Here is a 22,617-nt window from a genome sequence, read left to right on the forward strand (position 1 = left end):
GAATTAAATGTAAATAACTTTGTGTCACTTCAAACACTCCTTGTATAAAAGGCAGGAGCTGAGATGATACTTACCATGTCAAAGAGAAGTCTTTAGCATGCTTTGTTTTGATGTACGTCTTTGAAGGGGGCCCCACAAACTATCTAAGAACTGAGATATACTGGATTACACTTGGGCTTTATTTCTTGTGCCTTGATCAAGACGATGAAACAAATAAAATGTATGTATCTCTGTCTTCATGCTATTAATGAACTATTATATTTTTCCTCACTCTGTATGGTGCACAGCAGTTAAGCCACACCCAACCGAGCATATTATGATGCAGCGGCAGCTACTGTGTTGTTAACACATTTACACATTATTAAAAAAAAGGCACAATAATTGTGCTTTCTCTGATATCAGATTTGTGTGTGATATACACTGGAATTTTTGCAAGTCTTATGAATAAATTATGTGTTTCTAATACAGTGGCAGTTTCAGTGGCGGACTTTAAAAATTACTTTGAGCCATATTAATTTATGATTCGTTTATAGTAGATTGGAAATGAATATTAATATAAAGTGGTGTTCTATTTGATTGTGCTAGTGCAAATCATGGATAGGCAGGATCATTAGCAAAAAAACTATGTCCAAATTACAAAACCAAGTATTATGAACACATTTGATAAAATTGGTTTCTTCTCAGTACAATAATAAAACATAGAGGGTTACTCACAAAGCTGCTGAAGGCAGCCATGTAAATGACCGACCCGAAGTGAAGTGAGCCGTGAGCCAAACGCTGTTCGGCTATTCACTTCTGGCTTGTACAGCTGATTTCAGCCGTCCATTGGCTGAAATCAACCATCCATCGACTTGCTTCGGCTGGCTTCGGGTCGGCCAAACATGCTCCGCATGTTCGGCCGACCCAAAGTGCAGAAGGAGTTCGACTCAGCCGATCCAACATCTGCATCCGCTGAGCCGAACCTCTGGCAGCCTACTCTCATAGGGACCGAACAGCAGTGAGTGAATAGCCAAATGCCGCCCAGTTGCATTTGGCTAAAAATATATCAAAGCCGGCTCTGCTAAGCTCTCATTTTAATGACCAGTACCTCTTGCTCTGGTGAGGCATTCCCCAGCCCTGCCCCCACCGGCCGAAGCCCTTCCCCCTGTCGGTTGAAGCCCCGCCCCAATCTAGTGTAAAGGACGAGTTGCCTCCCCTGACCGCACGTCCCTATTAATGACAGTTCAGCGTCCCCTGGTTACCTGGTAACCAGCGGATGCTGAACTGTCACTACACACTGAGAACTCGGCGGAGCCGCTGTGATATCAGATCACAGAATTAGCATTAGCTCCTTGTTATATGCTGATTCCCCAACTATGTTTTTTTTTTCTATTAGTTTGACAGCTGCAGGTCCACCTCTGCTGATTGACAGCAGGTCCACCTCTGCTGATTGACAGCAGCAGTATGCGGGTGCAATAGCCAGCCTAGTATTGGCTATTCCAATTTGAAATGGCCAATAGCAGCCTAGCTAGTCATTCCTATGCTAGTTGGTTAGCAATGCAAGCCAGAATGCTTCACACAGTACAGGTTTCCTTTAATATATCACTTATATCAGTTTAACCACTTCAGCTCTCACACTCGATTACCCCAATTTTTACATTTCTACTATGGGCCTGTTTATTCAGTGATAGCTTAAAATGTAAGAAATTGTTATTAATTTAGGGACAAACTAGGCTTTAAAAAAAAAAGACTGGCTTGGAAAAATTACTTAATTTCAATGCAATCCAGAATCATAAATATGTACCAAAATGAAAAAATATATACTTTTTATATTTTGACCAATGTTAGTTTTAAAACAAGTGGTATTACTGTAGATGAAAGTATAAATGGTATATTATACATTGTCCTGCTTATAATGCTTAAAATGACATGAAAATTATGTTTCTGGTACAAAGCATGACAAAGTTATCTGCAACTTTTTTATGCGGCACTAAAACAAAAATTAAACAAAGAAGGAAAACTAAAAAAAGTTTCAATATAACAATATAATAAAAAATAGTGGGGAAAAAAGGGAGAATGGGGAGGAAGGAGTTAATTGTGGCTTATTTTAGTTAACCTAAGGGTTAATAATAGGTTAAATTGGAGTACATTTTATTTCAGCAAAACACAAATTTATTAACTCATGTATTTATTTTGCTTGTAAGGTTGTTTTAACTGATGGCACATGTGGATCAAAAATCATACCTTTGATCTACGTATGAGAAAAAAAAATACCATGTATCGATTGTTTCATTGCATTTTCTTAATGATACTTGAAGACCACCTGTAAGTGTTTTTTGCACAGGAGCAGCTAAATTTTGACAGCCACTCCTGCTATATCATGCATTATACAGTAGATGGGAATTGACACTATTTGTGCTGGGGTAGCAGTGGTGAGGGGAGACAGGTAGGGCATAGAATACAGGCAGTCCCCGGGTTACCGACGTCCAACTTACGGACAATCCGTACTTACGAACCGGTGTCCACAGTTCTCCTACATGTACCGGCAGCAGCCGATACATGTAGGAGAACTGTGACTGCAGCGGCATGTGTCCCTTCAAATCCGTGCTGCTCTCCCGGCCTGTGTTGGCGGAGGCAGCGGGGACACAGACCGCTGCATTGTGCCGCTGCCCCCCGTACCTCCGCTTCTGTCCCGGCCTCCTCTTCCCGCGGTCTGGTCCGTTGGCTTCTCTTCCCCGTTCCAGCCGATCCTCCGCTCCCCCGTCCGGCCGCGGCTCCTCTGCCACGCCCCCCTGCCTCCTCTTCATCTGCAGGCTGGGAGCCATACCCAGCCTGCTAGTATGTAACCCGGGGACTGCCTGTATATGCTCTAAAATTATTATTATACAGGATTTATATAGGGCCAAAGGTTGCACAGCGCTTTACAATATAAGGAAGACATTACAATACAATTCAGGACAAGAAGGTCATGAGGGCCTTGCCTGTGAGGGCTAACAATCTAAAAATAATTGTTGAAGTTTTTTAGGGCATATCTCCTAGCCCAAGGCCTCATATGGTTAAAACATCTAGGGTTCTTGCTATTACGATCTCATTGCTTTTAAATGATACTATTTCGGAGTAGTCTTCATGTTATGATCCAAATTAAATGGGGCTTAATATAGGTGTGTTTTTATTTTATAAATTTGGGGGTTGATTTACTAAAGTAGGCAATGTTCACTTTGGAAAATTGATGTCAGTGAAAAAGGTGAAGCCGTTGTCATTTTTTATATCTAATCATGTCGTGAGTTTTTAATCTCCTATACATGATTAGATATTTAATGTAAATAAGTTGAATAAGCTTCATCTTATTCACAAACATTCACTTTTCAAAGTGAACATGCAGGTAAACAGCCTTTAGTTTGACCCCAAGGAAGACTGTATAGGGTGACTGGTAAGGGATTTTGATTTTAGGTTTAAGGTGACACAGACTTTTATTATTAAAAAAATACATGTGAAATACAGCACAACATTTCTCATGTATCAGGCGATTTACATGCATTCCATGTTTCTCCTAAATATGGGAGTGTCAAATTGCCTTTTTTACTAAGAATATCCCAATTAATAATTCTCATTTGCTAAGATTAGTATATTCTGCAATTAAGAAATGAGGCAAATTAATATACACACATGTATTATTACTAGAGCATCCCCTGTCGCCCCAGAGTGCATCTTGTTTGTCTTATTTGCCCCAAATTGCAATGACTAACATATGACTGATATATCAATTTGCTCAACATTTGTTATTGTTATACCAGTCAAGGTCGGCAGTCATAGGCCATTTTTCTTGTTTTATTCTAATTAAACTATAACAAAATTACAGATTGTTGTACAATACAGGATCAGCACTGGACAGCTCCCTCCTAAACATCAAGGCAGAAAGTAAAACATATTTTACTTAATATTAAAATGTCTAAACCCTAAACCAAAAATGTAATATATTGCATCTTACCAGTCCTTAGATGGTGGCTGCATGAAAGTTTATTTTGCAGTATTTTCAACTGGTGATCTACCAGTAGGATAGGACAACAGAGGGTTTTTGCACTTTGCATGGGACGTTTACCCTTCACTTAGTGAAAGAGGTGAAGCTCTGTCAATTTATATTACCTAATCATGTGAAAGCATGTTTTGCTTGTATTTTCCATGCACATTGTTTGCAAATGTCACCACATTTACCAAGCTAAGGGAAATTTCCCTACAAAGTGAAAATTCCCTTGCAAAGTGAACAGCCTATTTCCTTTTAGCATATCAAACCCAAAGATGTTTTCATTGGTATTTTTAACAGACCATAAGCGAAAACAAAAGACAAGATAATTGGTAGGGTTGACATATACTTTAAAGTGATATTTTGTGGTAAACAGAAAATATGGAATAAAAATCCCTGCAAAAGAAGAGGCTATTTTTCACCTATTCAGCAGTCTGTGTCTCTTGCCTTTCCTTCATTCCTCTACTGAAGTAGGGGTAAGAGAATAGAACAATGGAGTGTGGTGGTGCACCTAGACATTCAACGGTCCGAGAAGTGTTTAATGCGGAAGATGGAGGTGCTGAAACAGAGGGAAAGTAGGAAACATGGGCCACCAGAGATATTAATATAATACCTTTTGTCACAGATCAGCTGCAGAGCTGATCTGTGCTTCACTGGTTTGCATGTGTGTTTACCTTTTTGCTGCTGTGGGTCTGCTGGCACCTGTGGTTCTACAAGCATGTGCTCTGCTCTTGCTACATTGAGCTAGCAGCTATGTGTGTCGCCCGCCTCACCTGATGGTAAATATATCTTGCTTCCTGCTACTTCCTGTCCTGCCCCCTATTTCTCTACCTATTTGAATCCTGCTCAGACCAGCTTCTGGTTGCTTGATCAACACTCTATTTCTGAGCCCCTTCTGTACATTTGCTCCTGACCTGACTTCTTGTGGACTGATCTCTTGTGTACCTAATTGGCTTTGCTCTCCTGATTATGTTTGTCTGCTGTATGCCCTGACCTTTGGCCCATTTTCTGGATCTTCTTTTCCTCTGCCGCCTTTTTTTGTCAGCGCTGCCTGGGATGCAGCTTCCTTCTCTGCCTTTGGTGTGTATGGTTATTCTCCACACGCAGGCATGGTGAACCTGTGAATCACATTCTTGGGTCAGCATTAAGCTAAGTCCAAACTTATGTGAGAGGGTCCCTGGCGGAACACCGGCTGGCCTTTAGATTCCACACCCTGGGGGATAACGTGCAACCTGCTCGCGTGTGGGCTCACATCCAGAGTACCGAGACACCTTTTTTCTTGCCTTGCCTTCCAACTGTATTTTTTGTGACAAGGTCACTTTAACCTATTGGGGAAAAATGGGGGTTGCCACTGCTGACTTATTTTTTTATGGTAATAGCACTACAGTTGTCATTCTTTGTCATTACTTGGTGAATCACTGACCATGACCAAGTATGTGCATGGTGGGTTTCAAAACAAAATTTTTCTTTAGCTAAACCCAGACCAGTCTAAGATTTATTCTTGCTGGTTGCTGTAGATAGAGCTTTATGCACCTAGTACTTTAGAGCTAAGTAGTGCACGGTGTTGAATAAGAAAATTCAAATAAACACATTTCTTCTCTCAACCAGACAAACGTGCTATGCAATAGTATAAGTATAAGTGCATTCATCTATCCCATAAAGTCACTCTGTATAAACCCTTATTCACACCAAGCTTGTTTGTATAAAATAAATGAATTCAAAAAGCCAAAAAATATTTTTTTGCTACTTCCAAAAGTTATATTCCTTCAACTTCTAAATACCTATACATGCCTGTACATCTGGTATTGCCTCTGTGCTCCCTCTTCACATAGGAGACTCGCTGGAAAAGCTGTGACCTTATTTGCAAAAAGGTTAAAAAATACACTTTTCACCAAAATATTTACCTCCCCTGCCTGTGACTCCAGCTTTATATAACAGTTCCTCCATTTTGATTTAAGATGCTTCCACCGATTTTAATACACTGTTTATGCAACATTATTGTTCCCAGAAAAAAGAAATAGCCACATAGTGTATAACTGTATTTGTTAAAATACATTTGTAGAACAAAGCAGCACTCACACTTCCTTTAGATAATCCTTGCTGCTTCCAGTCCTGCAGCTCACTACACAGCAATGACATCGGCAAGCGTTGAATAATAACTCAACAATTAGTTACTAATAATCAGTTTACCAGATTTAAAAAAAACTAGATCTTGATACAATCATCATATTGGTAGTCATTTATGGCTAAGGTTAGGTCATCATATTTGAAGTACACATGAGGCACATTTAGAGATAGGAAATTTAAATTATGCAGCGCCAACATCAATCAATAAATGTGTCAATACCACAATAAACTGTGATCAATTCATGAACTAGTAAGCACGCAAATGTGAAACAATGTATCACCAATAAATATATCAAAAATACATTCATATATGCAGGAAAGATTGAAAAATCAAAACAAACAAATCAATATTGAATTTTGTTCCTTTTTAGTTCTTTTCTTTTTTCTTAAAAAACACTGTTACCCTGGATAAATACTCCCACAGAGTCTCTGAAGTAGTTTAATGTTGGTGACAAACCACCGTGGATCATAAAGTGTTTCTTGTGAAATAATATCGAAAAAAGAAAGTTCCGTGAACTTTTGTTGGGGATATAGGCCAATGTCGTACGTATCCCCTCAGAGGGTGCACTCACCGTGAAGTAGTGGCTGTGGTGAGTCCTGATGGTGACATGGTGGCTGAGAAAAATGCACACCACTGAAGCTGGTAATGCCACCCTGTGTTCTGCAGCATAACATTTTATAGATACAATAAAATAAGTTTTGAATTATAAATAAAAAGTGTAGTGTATTATTTCAGAGACAACAGGCAGAAATATTGTAGAGACTTGCTCCAAAGGTTTACTAGGCTGCAATTTCAGAGGAAGAAACCAGGCAGGTTTATAATTAAGAAATGAGCATTGGAGTGTAATATTTCACAGAAAAAATCCACACAGTCTACACATACTTAATGCCCGCTACTCTTTGTATGCAGATTTAAAAGGCTGCAGTTTATGATGGAGACATCAGACAGGTTTTAATAAAGAAATTGTTAAGTACATTCACACTATGGGGTCTATTTATAAACAATTTTCCGGGCCATTTTCCCGGTGAATCTCTGCAAATGTGCATTCTGTAGGAATAAAGGCAAGAACGGACGTTCTTAGTATATTTTCATTTCAGAATTGAATGTGATGTAATACTGTAATATGGCCAGCAGAAGGAGTTGAGGATCATAGAAAATAAATACTTCTTTCCTATGCTCCTCAGCTCCATCTAGTGACCATGATGTGGTATTACATTCAACCTAAAGAGAAATATGTATTTAGAGCTGTGCTGCACCCGGTAAAGATTCCGACAATATTGTCAGGATCCACCCTGCTGCCTGAATGACAGCTGACTCAGCCTCTGTAAAGCCAGCTGTGCCTGCCCCCTCCACTGTCTGTCCCTACAGACAGCAATGAAGGAATGGAGAGGGGACGGTGGAATCCCTGCAGGCAGCAATGACTGACAGCAATGACTGATAGGGAGAACATCATGAACTCAGTGATCAGTGGTTTGTGATCATTCAGTTCTCGATCAATAGAGCCAATGTGTGACAGCTGGAGTATCACAACTCAGCTCTAAGTATGGGGATGAGTGCATTTTACTTTCCCCATAATTCTCCTTTATTATATAAAACAAATGATAAAAGTGGTACTAAAATGGTTTTCTTTAATCATACTGTGTTAAATTGTCATTACTGAAATGTTATCCTTGAAGTGTAGTTTCTGACACTTTATTTTTCTTTTGGATAGAGTGGATATAGGTTAGAGATTTGCCCACATTTTTATTGCTTCTTATATTAGGAAAGTTATGGTAATCTCTCTAACACATACCTCAATCAGTGCCCATTCACACCATTATTATTATTATACAGGATTTATATAGCGCCAATAGTTTGCACAGCGCTTTACAATATAAGGAAGACATTACAGTCACAATACAATTTAAGACAAGATGGTAAGGAGGGCCCTGCCCGTGAGGGCTTACAATCTAAAAGCATAGTGTTAAACATGCAGGATTAATGTGTTTAGCACATGCTATGGCACAGTGCACGGTACCGCACACTAGGTGCACACATGGATCCTGCATGTTTAACACATGCTATGGTGTGACTGGTCCCTAAAAGCCCCTTTTTTTTATAGCAGCATGGGGAATTAAAACCCATTTTGCATTTTTGTGCTCCTGTTGTATATGTTCTTTTATGGGCTGAATGGAGAGGGTTACATTTGTGTAAAGAGCAGGGTCTGCCCAGAGATGATGTGCTCTGTTCCCAGGGATTGGTGTCTGTGAAGAAAATCTAGCCATCTGCAGGCTACTCTCAGGCTATATGTGAAGTAATCTAAGAAACACAGCCTCCTTAGTTTTGTCCCTGTGCCAAATTGGTATTAAAAGTAGCTTAAAGCATCAAGAATGTGAAGCCTCTACATTGCAAGCTTACAGCGCAGACTTGGGCGGTGTCTGGGAGAGGGTAATGTACCACATGCAAAATGATGGATGGCTCTCAAGCAATCTGAAAGTTAGCCCTGCAGAGTCTAAAATGCATCCTTTAATAAACAACTGTATTTAAATTATGCATGTATCTTTTTAAATCTAACATCCTTCTGCCACAAGAGTACTGTGTGAGTGGAGTGCAGGGGTTAAATGGCTAGAGCTAAGTAATGGCCAATGGCAAGTGCAACAGGGCTTGATAATGTGGACTGTGATCTTCACCCCGCCATCAATAAACCTAGGACCTGTGAGAGTCTATGAGTGACAGGGGACATGGATGGAGACAAGGATTGTAGTTGCAGAGAAAGGCAGTTCTTCATACATCATTAGATTTTGTATGCTATTCTTTTGTGTGATTTTGTTAATGTAATTGTATATAGTTTATGACCCTAAAATCATGATATGCTAATGCTATTACTGCATGTAACCATGCATTTCTTTCTTTTACAGGTGTTCCAGATTGCATATGTCATTGTTAAAGCTGCAAACACCCCGAGACCTGGGAACTGGATTTTAGAGCGCTCCCTCGATGATATCACTTACAAGCCATGGCAGTATTATGCAATCACCGACAGCGAGTGTTTAACGAGGTATAATATCAGCCCACGGGTTGGTACACCATCGTACACAAAGGATGATGAAGTCATCTGCACATCTTATTATTCCAAGATTCATCCACTTGAAAATGGAGAGGTAAATTGTGCAATGAAGCAAATGCAAAGACTTTGACAGCACCAAAAGCTGACTTTACTGTACTCTAACTGACAGGTTTTATTTCCCTGACAGCGGCACACTGCGGGCTGACAGTGCTCTCTGATTGTCTGTAACATAGTAGAGGAGGGGGCTGAATAAGAAAACACATTTACATTTCCACAGAGTATTGTTCCTGCACAAAGAAGACAGACAGAGCAGCGAAGGTGACACAGTGATGAGCCCACAAGTTCATGCTGAAAAACAGAAAATAATTACACTATGCAACAAATGCCAACTATGACAGCAATGTTATGTGACTGTTTAACAGGCTTTCATTATAGCACATAATTATAAAACAACATTTGTATGCATGTTATTTATCTGCATTAAAATGGTGTATTTTTGACATAACATTACATTTAAAAGTAGGTGATTTATATAATAGAACTTCAGTTAATTCAAATGATTACTAGAGTACATAGCAAGGATAAAGTCACAAGTTAACTTAGTTAAACTTTTTACACATGTTGGCTTTTTACACATGCTGGTAATGGTAATCCATTGGAAGGAAAATCAAAAACCCAGTGCAACCAAAGCTAAGACTCAAGGGCACATACATTTTCAATACTAAATTGAGGAGGAGAGAAAAGATAAAAGCCAACATCATAGACATGGCAGTACAACAGTGTACGTGGCCCTGAGAATATAAGGAGCCCCCTTACCAGGTGAAAGACTGATTATTCTTATAACATATTAAACGTCACTATATTAAATGTCCTTAGGATCAAACAGGTGCGTTGGCAAAAAATCAGTTTGGTTTAGTCTTCATTCAGATTTTTTATTAATTAGTTTTTCGCGATTCGGGTCCGAAAATCAATTCTTTTTGGGATTCGCATTCAGACTTTTCGTCAGTGGTAGTATGTACGAATGTTCGTTATGAACTAATTTTCGTTACAGCAAAGTGACATTAGACAAAAGAAGAAAATAAAAAAAATGTTTACATCCGCAGAAACTGTTCCCCCCAAATTATACCAGACCCTGTAGGTCTGGTAGGAATTTTAAGGTGGAACCCCCCCAAAAAATATGGGATCCCCAACAATTCTTACCAGACCCTTGATCTGAGCACAGGCCATTGGGAGGGTGTCCCCATGCCGACCCCCTTTGACTACTGCTTTCACTAAAGGGTTTCAAGTAAATGTACATAAAGAGACCACACATTTTTAAAAAGTCCTTTATTTGAAAAAAAAAAACATCAGTGAGTTTTTGACAAGTTCTTTATTTAAAATAAATAAATGGATCTATCAATGAAATCCAGCGTCAATCATGATGAACGACGCCCGCTGACTCACTGAGATAAAAAAAAGTCCCGCCACACGCCGACCTGCCCGAACCCGATGAAGACTCGCCACAAAACGACAGCTTTGGCCTGAATGTAAGCAAATGGGTGGAGCGAACCATGTCGTCACATGACTTGTTCCGCCCATTTGACATTCACAGCTGTCGTATAACACATGAGCTCCCGAATGCCATTCAGGTCTGGGAGCCGAGGTGTCATATTAATTCAGGAGCTCACAAATAGCATTGGGGAGCCCCATGATGTCACAACTCGCTCCACCCACTTGTTTACATTTGGGCCAGAGCGGTCATTTTGCAGTGAGCCTTTGTCGGGTTCGGATGGGCTGGCGTGCGGTGGGACTTTTTTTATTTCGGCGAGTTACCAGGCATTGTTCATCATGATTGATGCTGGATTACATTGATGGATCCATTTTTTTAAATAGAGGAATTGTCAAAAAATAGTTTTTCAATTAAAGGACTTTTTAAAAATGTGGGGTCTCTTTAGTTACATTTACTTTTAACCCTTTAGTGAATGAATTCAGGATACAAGTACCCCTTACTCACTCAAAAGGAGGGGTGGAGCATCTGGGTGCCCCCTTAATTAAAGGGGTACCCCAAAGAAAATAAGCCTCCCTGCCTACAGACCCCCACAACCACCAGGTCAGGGTTGTGGGTAAGGGGCCCTTGTCCCCATCGGCATGGAGACACCCCCCCATGCCGAGGGCATGTGGCCTGGTATGGTGCAGAGAGGGTGCGCTTGATCACCACCACTCTTTCCTGCCCTTTCAGGCTTGTGCTTGGATCAAGGGTGTGGTAGGAATTTTAAGGGGGACCCCAGGTCCCCCCCATTTTTTGAGGGTAGAATTCCCCCTTAAAATTCCTACCAGACCTAAAGGGCCTGGTATGACTTTTGGGGAACCCCACACACTTTTTTTTACTTAGGGGGTCCCTCCTAACATTCCTACCAGACCTGAAAGGTCCGAATGTTAGGAGGGACCCCCCAACATGATGCATCCGAATGTACGAACCTCAAATTTGTCAGAAAAAAAGAATCTTTCCCAAAGAATCGCACATGTCTACTTAGGATCCTTTGTGTGCAGTGGCAGACAATCCAAACAGGCAACATACTATATATAGTATGAAAACAATAGAAAGATTAGGGAAAGAGCCTTCATTTAAAGTGGAACTGCATACATTTAAAAAATTAACCCTTGCATTGGGGCTACCTCCACAATGCAAGTGTTAACTGCTCATTGTGGTCTAGGGGCTCCAAAAAAATATGTAAAAAGAAAACAGAGCACAGCTCTCATGTGTAGAACATGTATTTAAAACGAAAATAATATAAGCAATATACTCACAAGAGGACGGGTAAAATGTGCATGGGTTAAAAAATCGTTCTGTGAGAAAGTCACATTTGTAATCATGGAACGTGTTTCCGGGGCACACCCCCTTCATCAGAGTCCTGGTGGCTCTGATGAAGGGGGCATGCCCCGGAAACACATCAGCCTAGTACACAGTGCCAGTGTAGACAGAGATGTGACCGGAGCCTGTGTTTGGACCTATTGCCTATGAGGATAACTTCCACGATTACAAAACTGACGTTCTCACAGGACAATTTTTTAACCCATGTGCATTTTAGCCATGCTCTTGTGAGCATGTTTGCTTACAGAGAGCAATGTTGTTAGGGTAATTAAGATACCTTCATTTTTTGTAAAAGTGCATGGATATGAGCTACTTTTATACTTAAATATTTTATGTGCTTTACTCGAGCACTCCAGGACGCTTTCTAGGACTCCTGCCCATTAAAGAGTCCACAAAAAAGTAAAGACAAAACAGAAATGTCAGTAATGAAACTGCACACACACATACATTATCCCTGCACCATTACATGATTACAATAAATGCCAATCACTTACAAAGGTGAAAATGGGCTTTAAGTTAGATCCAAGTAATGTGCACTACACAACTTAAACCAAATGTGCTACTGCTTCTTGAAACAATATATGAGGCAATGATTTTATATCAATCATCAACTTTTGAAACAGGTTTAATCATAGAATGACAATATACTATAATTCAATCTATTGGATGTTTTGAAACACAGTAGCATACAGATTATTTCTACCAATTTAGAGATGCAAAGATACAGGCAGAGGTTAGTGTATATGACATAATGTCACTGTAATAGTTTTAGATTGACTTTTATCACACAAAACTCATAGCCATAGTATTATAAAATCTATGTAACAGAACTATCATAAAACAGAACAGATGGAATGAAGTAAAAATATGTAATGTAATGTAATATGTCCTGTGTTGTGTAATCCCAGCTCAGTCCCTGCAACACAGTGGTGACATATTGGCATGGTACCAGAACAATAATACTTCAATATCAGATGTGAAGTGCAATCTGTTAACACATATGTAATTTTGATGCTTTGATAGTACCACAGCATCAGCAGTACAGAAAAAATGATACAGACATTTATATGTGAGAATGCTTCTCTGAGTCTCTGAATTATGAAATTCTCTGAAAAAGAATGCAACAATATATTCACCTGCCAATGAGTATAAGCTAACTCTAGTATTTAAATGTATATTCAAAGCATTTCATGATGTGCTACTGTTTACTGAAGGAAGATAAGCTTTTGATTTTCTGACCTTAAATGTAGTATAAATTATTGCAAAATTTCCTAGAATTAATAAAATCATTGCATTCTGTTTATGAGAATGAATATGTTATGGCTCATTGGCACTGTTTGGTTATAGGTTTGTGTGTTCAAAGTCACCATTGATCCTGCCATTTATCCTTTATATTGTCTGGAACAATGATTCAAAAATCAGTTGGTACTCACCTTAGAGAAAAATACTGTATATATGACAAAATATGAACTTTGTTGAAATTGTGAAATGCAAAAGATATGTCCAGCCAAAACTTTTTTCTAGTTTTTAACAACCTATGCCTGCAGCCAAAGATACCTCATACCAATATTTGATCATTAATCAATCACTAATCAAAAAGTGAGTGGATTTGGTCAAACATGTTCAGGCTGTATTTCAGGATCTGTTGGTACATGACCAGCTCTGTGTATGTCAAAGTGGTTTCCATATACTAATGACACATGGCTACAAACAGAATCATGTGAATAATCAGATTGTGTGGCTGTAAATGCATTTATTCCATCATCATATTGTCCACGTACCAATAATATTACAGCATATTTAGGAGAACTATAAGGTGAGTGAATTACACTCATTGCCATAGTTAGAGCCAACATATGACATTGAAACTGTCACACGTTGGCTCTATTGATCAGGAAGTGAGTGAAAACATACCCCTGCTCGCTCACTTCCCAATCATCTCCCTGCAGAGAGTGGTGACACTCCCCACAGGGATTCTCCCCATCTAGGTAGGAAAAGCCCACTGTCAATTAGCCAGCGGGGTGGATCACAACAGTATTTTCAGGATCTGTCCCAGCTGTGGTGCTCTCAGTAGATAGCGGGCAATAGCCAGCTATATACTTACAGGGTTATTCACAAAAGGGTGAAGAGTTTGGAGAAGGCAGGAGAAGTGAAAAATCTAGGACAACATAGCTGAATTGGAAAAATTCTCCAATTCAGCTTACTTTCCAGTTCAGCTATGTTGTCCTAGATTGTTTACTTCTCCTGCCTTCTCCAAACTCTTCACCTTTTTGTGAATAAACCTGTGACGTTTGGATCATGGGAGGAGATTAGTATATGTCCTCCTGTGACCCTAAGGAGAACTATGGGAAAAAAAGGTTACCCCATAGTTCTCCTTTAACTGTGATACAAAGTTTCATGGTAAACACAGCTTATATTATGCCGAATAATAGATGTTTGCTTTGCAGTAGACCAGTATGTAAGGAACATCTGTAAGAACCCATCTTGTCCTATTTTAGTCAGAAACACCAGATGGAGTCATTTTTTAACAGAGTTCAAAAATAATGCGGAAAGCTGTTGCAATTTGTCATTCCAACTTGCATATGTAACACAAAGGTGACACAGGCAAGTAAAGGGATAATGTTGAACTAAGGTCCCATTAAGAATAGAGCTGATGGGGATAGTTGTCAATGACACAACAATATTTGCTAAACAGTTCATTAGGCTGACATTTCCCAAAACTCTTTGGGGAATGCAAGGTTTAGGAAGAGTGTGACAAGAGCAGTCCATGACATTTCACCAGAAATTTAAAACATGGCATTTGAAACAAATCTGTTCTTATTAACAATACCCTAGAAACAAGTTCATGTTTTTTCCTTTAATTTACAGAAACAGTCAGGCGTCTTTTAGCTGTAATGTTTGTGCCATGAATAAAAAATGTAGGCTGTTTACTTTTTGGAAGATTTGTGGAATTAGATAATATTCCACTAAAACAATATGATGTCTCTTCTTCTTTGTAAACAATACAGAGCAAACAATTGGAACAGGAAAATGAGGATAGTAAGATAAAAGTACAATAGAGAGAAGTCCGTATAAACTATTACATCAATTTGTGTTCTTGTTATCCCATATTTTTTAATAATGTTCTGTTCAAATGTTACATGAATATCTGAGTTTTCTAATATTATATGGACTGTTATTTGTTCATGCATTATGCAAATTTGTAGATACAAATGTAGGTATGCATGTATTATGACCTTTATACAAACATAATGAGATTAAACATCAGCTAGAGTTCAGATTGTGCCCCCTGAGCTCAAACAACAGATATTTTTTGTTGAGAAGTTCATATAAGTTTCTGCAATTTAATGGCAAGTGCAGCCAAAGTGCTTTTTATTTTTTTCTTTGGTGGATACTAAGGTAGAGCTGAACAAGGTGTCTTATAGTCAATAGAGAGAATCAGGTCTTCTGTTGAAGCCAGTGGAAGGAAGAAGTGTTTGTGTACTTTTACAGAGCTATAAAGTCCACTGTGTCCTTCCAGTAGATGTATGGCTCTTCAACATTCAGTTCATGGACACTGAATCTTGTAGACATAATTCAAAGAGCATCTTAAAACAAGGTTAAAATCCCATAAATAAGAAGATGAATATTTATCTGTTTTGTATCACCTTCATAGGATATAGGGGCACATTAGTTCACTTTATTTCTAAATGTTATGAAATGTGTCAGTGGTATTACATTTTATTTAAATACAATTATTCTTTTTCTTTTTTTATATAGATTCACACTTCCTTAATTAATGGAAGACCAAGTGCTGAGGATCCTACACCAACACTTTTGGAATTTACATCAGCTCGCTACATTCGACTGAGATTACAACGGGTCCGGACTCTGAATGCTGATTTAATGATGTTGGATCACAGGGATCCAAAAGATATAGATCCCATAGTAACAAGAAGGGTATGTTATCCTGAAATTCTATACTGAACGAATATGTCCTAATTTGTGAAAAGTTTAGGTAAATAAAGATTTACCAAATTTGATTTTAACGGTCTATGCAGGTGATAAATATCCTTGTGGTTTTGTGGGAAGGTAAAGACGTTCATATATATCCTTGTAGATGGAACAATAGTCATCCAGTAATACATTTCCAAGCAATTTCCCTACAATGGAAGTGCACTCAATCTGTCTTCTGTGGTTGGTAGTACTCAGTCAATCAAAACACAAAAAAATTAAATAGCAAGTATCAGAATGTAGTCTTCTGGCTAAGGATGGCCATACATGAGCATGAGCAGATGTATTACCAAGAAAAATTGAGGGACACAGTTCTGCATGTAGTTGTTTGCAGTGCCACAACAAAAAAAGAATAATTACAGCTCAGCTGACATTCTTTTGCAGCACACATGCTAAAAAACTCATTATGTTTTACTTTTTTTCTCAAAAACAATAAGGGAATGATTTCCATGTGATCCTAGAGATGTATTAGAATTTGTTGTGTGTTTATGAGCCGTTCTGATGCCTAACACATGCATTTATACTATATAGCCAAATGTTTTTAAACACATGACCATCAGGTGTATGTTATAGCTTTACCAGTACTCTTCACTGGATACACGTGTATTTAATTATTTTGAAGAGGTGTCCACATTCTTTTGGCCATATAGTGTGTCACTCATTTCTAAATTGTCATAAGTGATGCTTGAATTGGTGGCATTCCTTGCAAATATTGGTCTAGTGGATACTCCATCAGAAGGGTGCCTCAGACTTGCAGAAAACTACAATTACATTTGTGCACCCTAAGCAAATGGAATAAGTTGTATGGTCAGCATTTAAAAGTCTTAAAAAGTTAGGCTTTAATATCACTTTAAAGTGAATCAATAAAAATGAAAAATTCCTTTAAATATTGTGCCCGAGGGGCCCTCTTAAACTGCCTGTAAAGTGGTGCATCTGTACAATGTAAAGAACCTGCTGCAGCAAAAATGACATTTGTAAAGAAAAAAATTACATTTAAAAAGAAAAAAAAAACGTTCAGTCCCCCCTTCCAAACAATATCAGACCCTTTAGGTCTGGTAGGAATTTTAGGAGGGACCCCAATTTGCAAAAAAAAGGAAAAAACCCTTTTTAAAGGAGGAACCCCACCTCCAAAATGAAAACACATAATAGAGATAGACAAGCATCATCACTTAACAAAAGATCAGATTGAATACTTTAATATTTCCCTGTACAAAATTGAAGGAATTATTGTGAAAATTAAATATGGTGAACTTTACCTTAGGGAAACTAGTCCCCCCTAAAATTCCATACCAGACCCTTGATCCGAGCACAAGCCTGGCAGGGCAGGAAAGGGGGGAATGCACGAGCGCCCCCTCCCTGCAATACCAGGCAACATGCCCTTACACTGGGAGGGTGCTTTTCCAGGGTCGCCCCTGGAAAAGCACCTTGTCCCCATGCCCATGGGGACAAGGGCCTCTTCCCCACAAGCCCTGGGGCGTTGGTTGTGGGGGTGCGGGCATGGGGCTTATTCACATCAGGGTACCCCTTTAATAAACCCAGATGTGGCTTCCCCTTGTGAATGAGTAAGAGGTACTTATACCCCTACCCATTCACTAAAGGGTTAAATAAAATTGTAAGAAAAAAAGGACGACTGCCGTCCCACCGGTTTGTGATGAACACCTGCCGCAGAATGGCATTTTGAGAGATGCCGGCAATATATAAACAATTGGGTGGAGCTAGCAGTGACAGCTAGCTCTGCGCAACTGTTTACAGTTGTAACAGGTGAGCCATGATTGGGCAAATTCATCATGACTTTTCACAATCATGGCTCTTACAGAGTACTGGGCCTTGATTGGGCAAATTATTGCACCTGACCCGTGGTTTAGATGCAAGGCTTTACCCAATCAGGGCTCACAAGGCACAGTGCCTTGCGGGGGGGTTGGACACATGAACTGCAGATGTTCAAGTCGAACTCACGTTCCACTCGAACATCGAGCCCATGCCTATTACTCAATACTAGTTTCCCTAAGGTAAAGTTCACCATATTTAATTTTCACAATAATTCCTTCAATTTTGTACAGGGAAATATTAAAGTATTCAATCTGATCTTTTGTTAAGTGATGATGCTTGTCTATCTCTATTATGTGTTTTCAGAAATTAGTGAGATCAGGGTTTTCTAAAACCATCCTTAAATTCCACCACCCTGTGCATAAATTGTGGCTATCTACACAAGTAGCTAAATAGTATTGTTGAAAAACTGATGACTCCACTTTTATAAACATGGTAATTAGTTAGGAGAGGTGAAAGACTGGCAATATTGTAGTAACATGAAGGTGTGTTAGTCTTGCTAGGCCAACAGCAAAAACATTCCTTATAGGCAGCCAAGGTCAAGCAACATAAAGATATAAGCCAATAAAAACAATACATATTAAAAAATGTTTTAATACATATGAACTCACCTAATTAAAATCATTTAAACATCAGTATTCAAATATGTCTCAAAAATGCAATGTTAGAGAATCATTATTTCCTAAAAGTTTGTAGAAACCTCAAAAACGAAAATACTATGTGGATCCATTGGGGATTTTTTACAAAAGAAGTCTTATTCATCCACGACATAGATTGCACTAAAAACTTTGATTACGGTTTTTGCGGACTATACAAAACTGTGTAGGGCAGTACTTTCCGAACAGGAGATAAGTGCACTTCAACAGAACCTTAATAAAATTGATGCCTGGGTTACAAGATGGCAAATGCAATTTAATGTTGAAAAGTTTAAGGTTGTGCATATGGGAGCAAAGAATGGGTGCGCAAACTACAACTTGGGGGTTGCTACATTAGGGAAGCCAGACATGGAAAAAGACCTGGTGGTGCTCATAGAATACAGATTTGACAATAGTAAGCAATGATAAAGGAGCAGCCAGCAGAGCAGACCGCATACTGGTGTGCATTAAAAGAGGTATTGTGGCAAGGGATAAAAAAAGTAATACCTCCACTTTATAAATCACTGGTTCAACCTCATCTTGAGTATGCGGTACAGTTGTGGTCTCAGGAAACCCTCAGGAAAGGTGTCCTCGAGGTGGAGAGAGTTTAGCAAAGGGCTACACAATTAATTAAAGGGATAGAAGGCCTGAGTTATGATGACCACCTTCAACATTTTATCTTGTTCACCTTAGAAAAGAGGCGATTATGAGGAGACCTTATTGCAGTCATCAAAATCATCAATGGGGACCACAATATTCGGAAAAAACTGATCAATCAGAAAACTGTATTGAGAACACAGGGACACCACAGGAGGTTGGAGGAAAGGGGGTTCAAACTCAGAGTTTGTTTTTTTTTACTGCGAGAGTAGTGAAATTGTGGAATTTTCTTCCATAGGTGGTAGTCTCCACCAAGAGCGTTGATGAAATCCAGAAACTTCTTGATGAGTTTCTTATTTCTCTTGATATACAAAAATATGTACAGTGTTAGAGTCAAATAAATACAGACACACAATCACACTCACCCATACACACATAGGTTGAACTGGACGGACCCTTGTGCGTACTTAACCTTACCTATTATGTTACTATGGGGTCTATTCACTATGCTGCCGAGGGCAGCCGAGTGAATGACCGATCAGAAGTGAAGTGAGCCGAACACTGTTCGGCTATTCACTTCAGGCTGGTACGGCTGATTTCAGCCGTACATCGGCTTGAATCAGCCATAGATCGGCTTGCTTCCCGTGGCTTCGGGTCGGCTGAACATGCTCAGCATGTTCGGCCGACCCGAAGTGCAGAAGGAGTTCGATTCAGCCGATCCAACATCTGGATCGGCTGAGCCGAACCTTCGGCAGGCTTCTCACTGCTGTTCGATTTCATGTATCTTAGTGATTACAGTAAAAATTCAATTTGCAAAGAATACCTAATCACATGTAAAGAAAATGAAAAAAAATAAAATAATAATTTTGCTTGAATATGATTGGATGACTGTAGTCAGCACTGCTTTACCACATTTACCAAAAGATAAATGCAAGTTGCTTTGCAACTTGAAAATGCACTTACAAAGTTAACATGCTCTACTCCTTTAGTAAGTTATCGCATTGACTGCAACAATGCCAAAAGTAAAAGGTGATATGTCTGAGCCAAAAAAAGAGAAATTATTGCCATAGCCTTAAACCACAATATGATGCACAAGATCAAGTCTGATCATGGCTTAGTCACATTTTCATTCATTAATACAGATCCTTTCATATGTAACTCAGTCAAACTAGGTATCACTATAAAAATCGATAATTCTCAGATTTTCTGTTGTATCCTATGTAATCTGTCTCCTTCCAACAAACATGGATCCTCTACGTTAAGGTGGCCATACACTAGTAGATTTTTGATTGAAAATGTTCATTTCTGCCACAAACCCTCGTTCGATTATAGCTCTTATACTCCATGAAGCATAGTCGAATGTCAATTTCGGAAATCGTTTGCTAGTCATACTAACCAACCAACGACAGAAATAAACTCCTTTTGCGCATGTGCTCTGTTCTTGCTACGATTTCTGATGAATGAAAACTCCTCTGATTTATCGATTTTCGTTCGATCAGAGAAAATGTTTCCAACCTGACCGATCTAAAAATGTAAATCACAATATCAAAACGAAAATCGGTGATGTACCATCACCCGTTCGATTCCTCATTCGAAAGACCGTTCGTGTACAATTTCCGACTGGAAATCTACTACAGCATGGCCACCTTTACACAGTTATTCGGTCAGAGATCATGTGATGCTTGTTGAATCATAAAATCCATTAAATGACCGATGCAACGTAAAATCACTCCTATGAATAATTTTCAATTCTGAATAACCACTTCACTACTAGTAGTTATTTAACTGTTAAGAACATGGATAACTTTACCATCTGAACTATCAAACAATTGATTTTTTTGAGAAAGTCTCTACGACGAAACGCGTAAAAGGAGTGTGTCGTTTCCCCGCTGACACCCTGGAAAGAGGCTAGCTATAAGTTGCTTATGCTGTTGTACCTTTGGAAGTCTGTAAGTGCAATCATTTTTAAACTACTTGATAAATAAAACATTTTACATCTGCACTTAAATCCTGTCTTCTCTCCTTCGGTCGGTCTCCCCCTCGGCTTTCTGGTTGATCCCTCCGGAGTGTTCTCCAGCCTTGGAGGTTGTTTAATTATCGCCGATGAGAGGAAGTGTAGCCTGACGGCAGGAGAGGACAGAGAAACTTACAGAGAAGGTTTCCTTTTTCTATTTTGCGGACGCATCAATGGAAGTATAAACAAAAGACACTGGATTTCTAATAACATTCGGTAGAAAATAGACTATTGGTGTTACAACCCTCGCTTATACAATTTTATATTTATCCACCTATATTTATTCACTTTATACCATTAGATGTGGTTTTAGATGTGTTAGATTGGTTATACATCAGTCTTCCTTTAAATTATTGTCCTTTTTATTTATTGTTGCCGATTGCCAGACTGATTAATTTACCTGGTATATAATTCAACCATTTAGTATCCACATTGTATTTTCACTTTATGGCACACATATGCATTATTCATTAACTTATTTAACTTATCATATTTAACCAATCAGTTTTATATTCGTACCTTCACCATATTTATATGACACGTGTATTTATTAACGTTCATGCACATATGCACCTTTGGATTGCATTTAGTTGCAAGTAGGATTTGATCACTTATATTGGTTTCGTTTGTGGTATAAATATAGCACGTATCACAATACCAAGCGCACTGGTTCACAATTGATTTGCCAATATCTTTCTCACTGAGTATGATTCCAAAACAATAGACGTATTATTTTCAGAGCACAAACACAGGTTTCTCTTATTCACAGGTATTTTAATGGCAAACATAAGTAAACAAATATGCTTTTCTTTTTTAGTTGTGACCAATAATTGCTTAAAAACCATTTTAAATACAAAGAGCACATTTTATTCTGCTGCCTTCATCTTTATAGACGTTACCCTCATGGAAACGATGTTGCTGGTATACCAGCTGTATACAAATAAAATAAAAGTATTTTTGAAATTTGTGTATTATTTTAACACAACTTGCAAAAAAACATAAAATATGGCTAAACAGGCTGAGAAACAAAATGATTAGGGCTAATTTAGTCTTAACTATGAATTCCTTACAGAGTAAAAAGAATAGTAAATATATATTACTATTTATTCAACTGTTCAATTTCAAATGAGGAATCCAACAGACATTGGTACATCCCCAATTTTGTTTTGGATATTGTGATCGAAATTTTTACATCACGTTGGAAAATTTTTCTCTGACCAAACCGATGAATCAACAGGGTTTTTGTTCTTCAAAAATTGTAGCAAGAACACAGCACATGCGCATAAGGAGTTTTTTTTCTGTCATTGGTTGGTTAGTATGGCTAACGAACAATTTCCCAAATTGACATTTGACTATGCTTGATGGGGAATTCAAGCTATAACCGAACAAGGGCTTGTGGCAGAAACTCACATGTTTGACCGAAAATCTACTAGTGTATGGCCACCTAAAGTAGAGGATCCATGTTTGTTGGAAGGAGACAGATTACATAGGATACAACAAAAAATCTGAGAATTATCTATATATAT

General features: G+C 38.7%; 1 protein-coding gene across 1 annotated transcript in view; it reads left to right on the plus strand.

Annotated features, from left to right (window-relative positions):
- Nucleotides 1–22,617, plus strand: part of LAMA2 (laminin subunit alpha 2) — a 646,095-nt gene that overhangs the window by 165,695 nt on the left and 457,783 nt on the right. Inside the window, exons 4-5 of the mRNA XM_018556291.1 lie at nucleotides 9,026–9,268; nucleotides 15,785–15,964. Coding sequence (XP_018411793.1) covers nucleotides 9,026–9,268; nucleotides 15,785–15,964 — 423 coding nt within the window. The remainder of the gene's footprint in view (nucleotides 1–9,025; nucleotides 9,269–15,784; nucleotides 15,965–22,617) is intronic.

Source organism: Nanorana parkeri, unplaced genomic scaffold (genome assembly GCF_000935625.1).
Source record: "Nanorana parkeri isolate BGI_ZX_2015 unplaced genomic scaffold, ASM93562v1 scaffold232, whole genome shotgun sequence".
NCBI lineage: Eukaryota > Metazoa > Chordata > Amphibia > Anura > Dicroglossidae > Nanorana > Nanorana parkeri.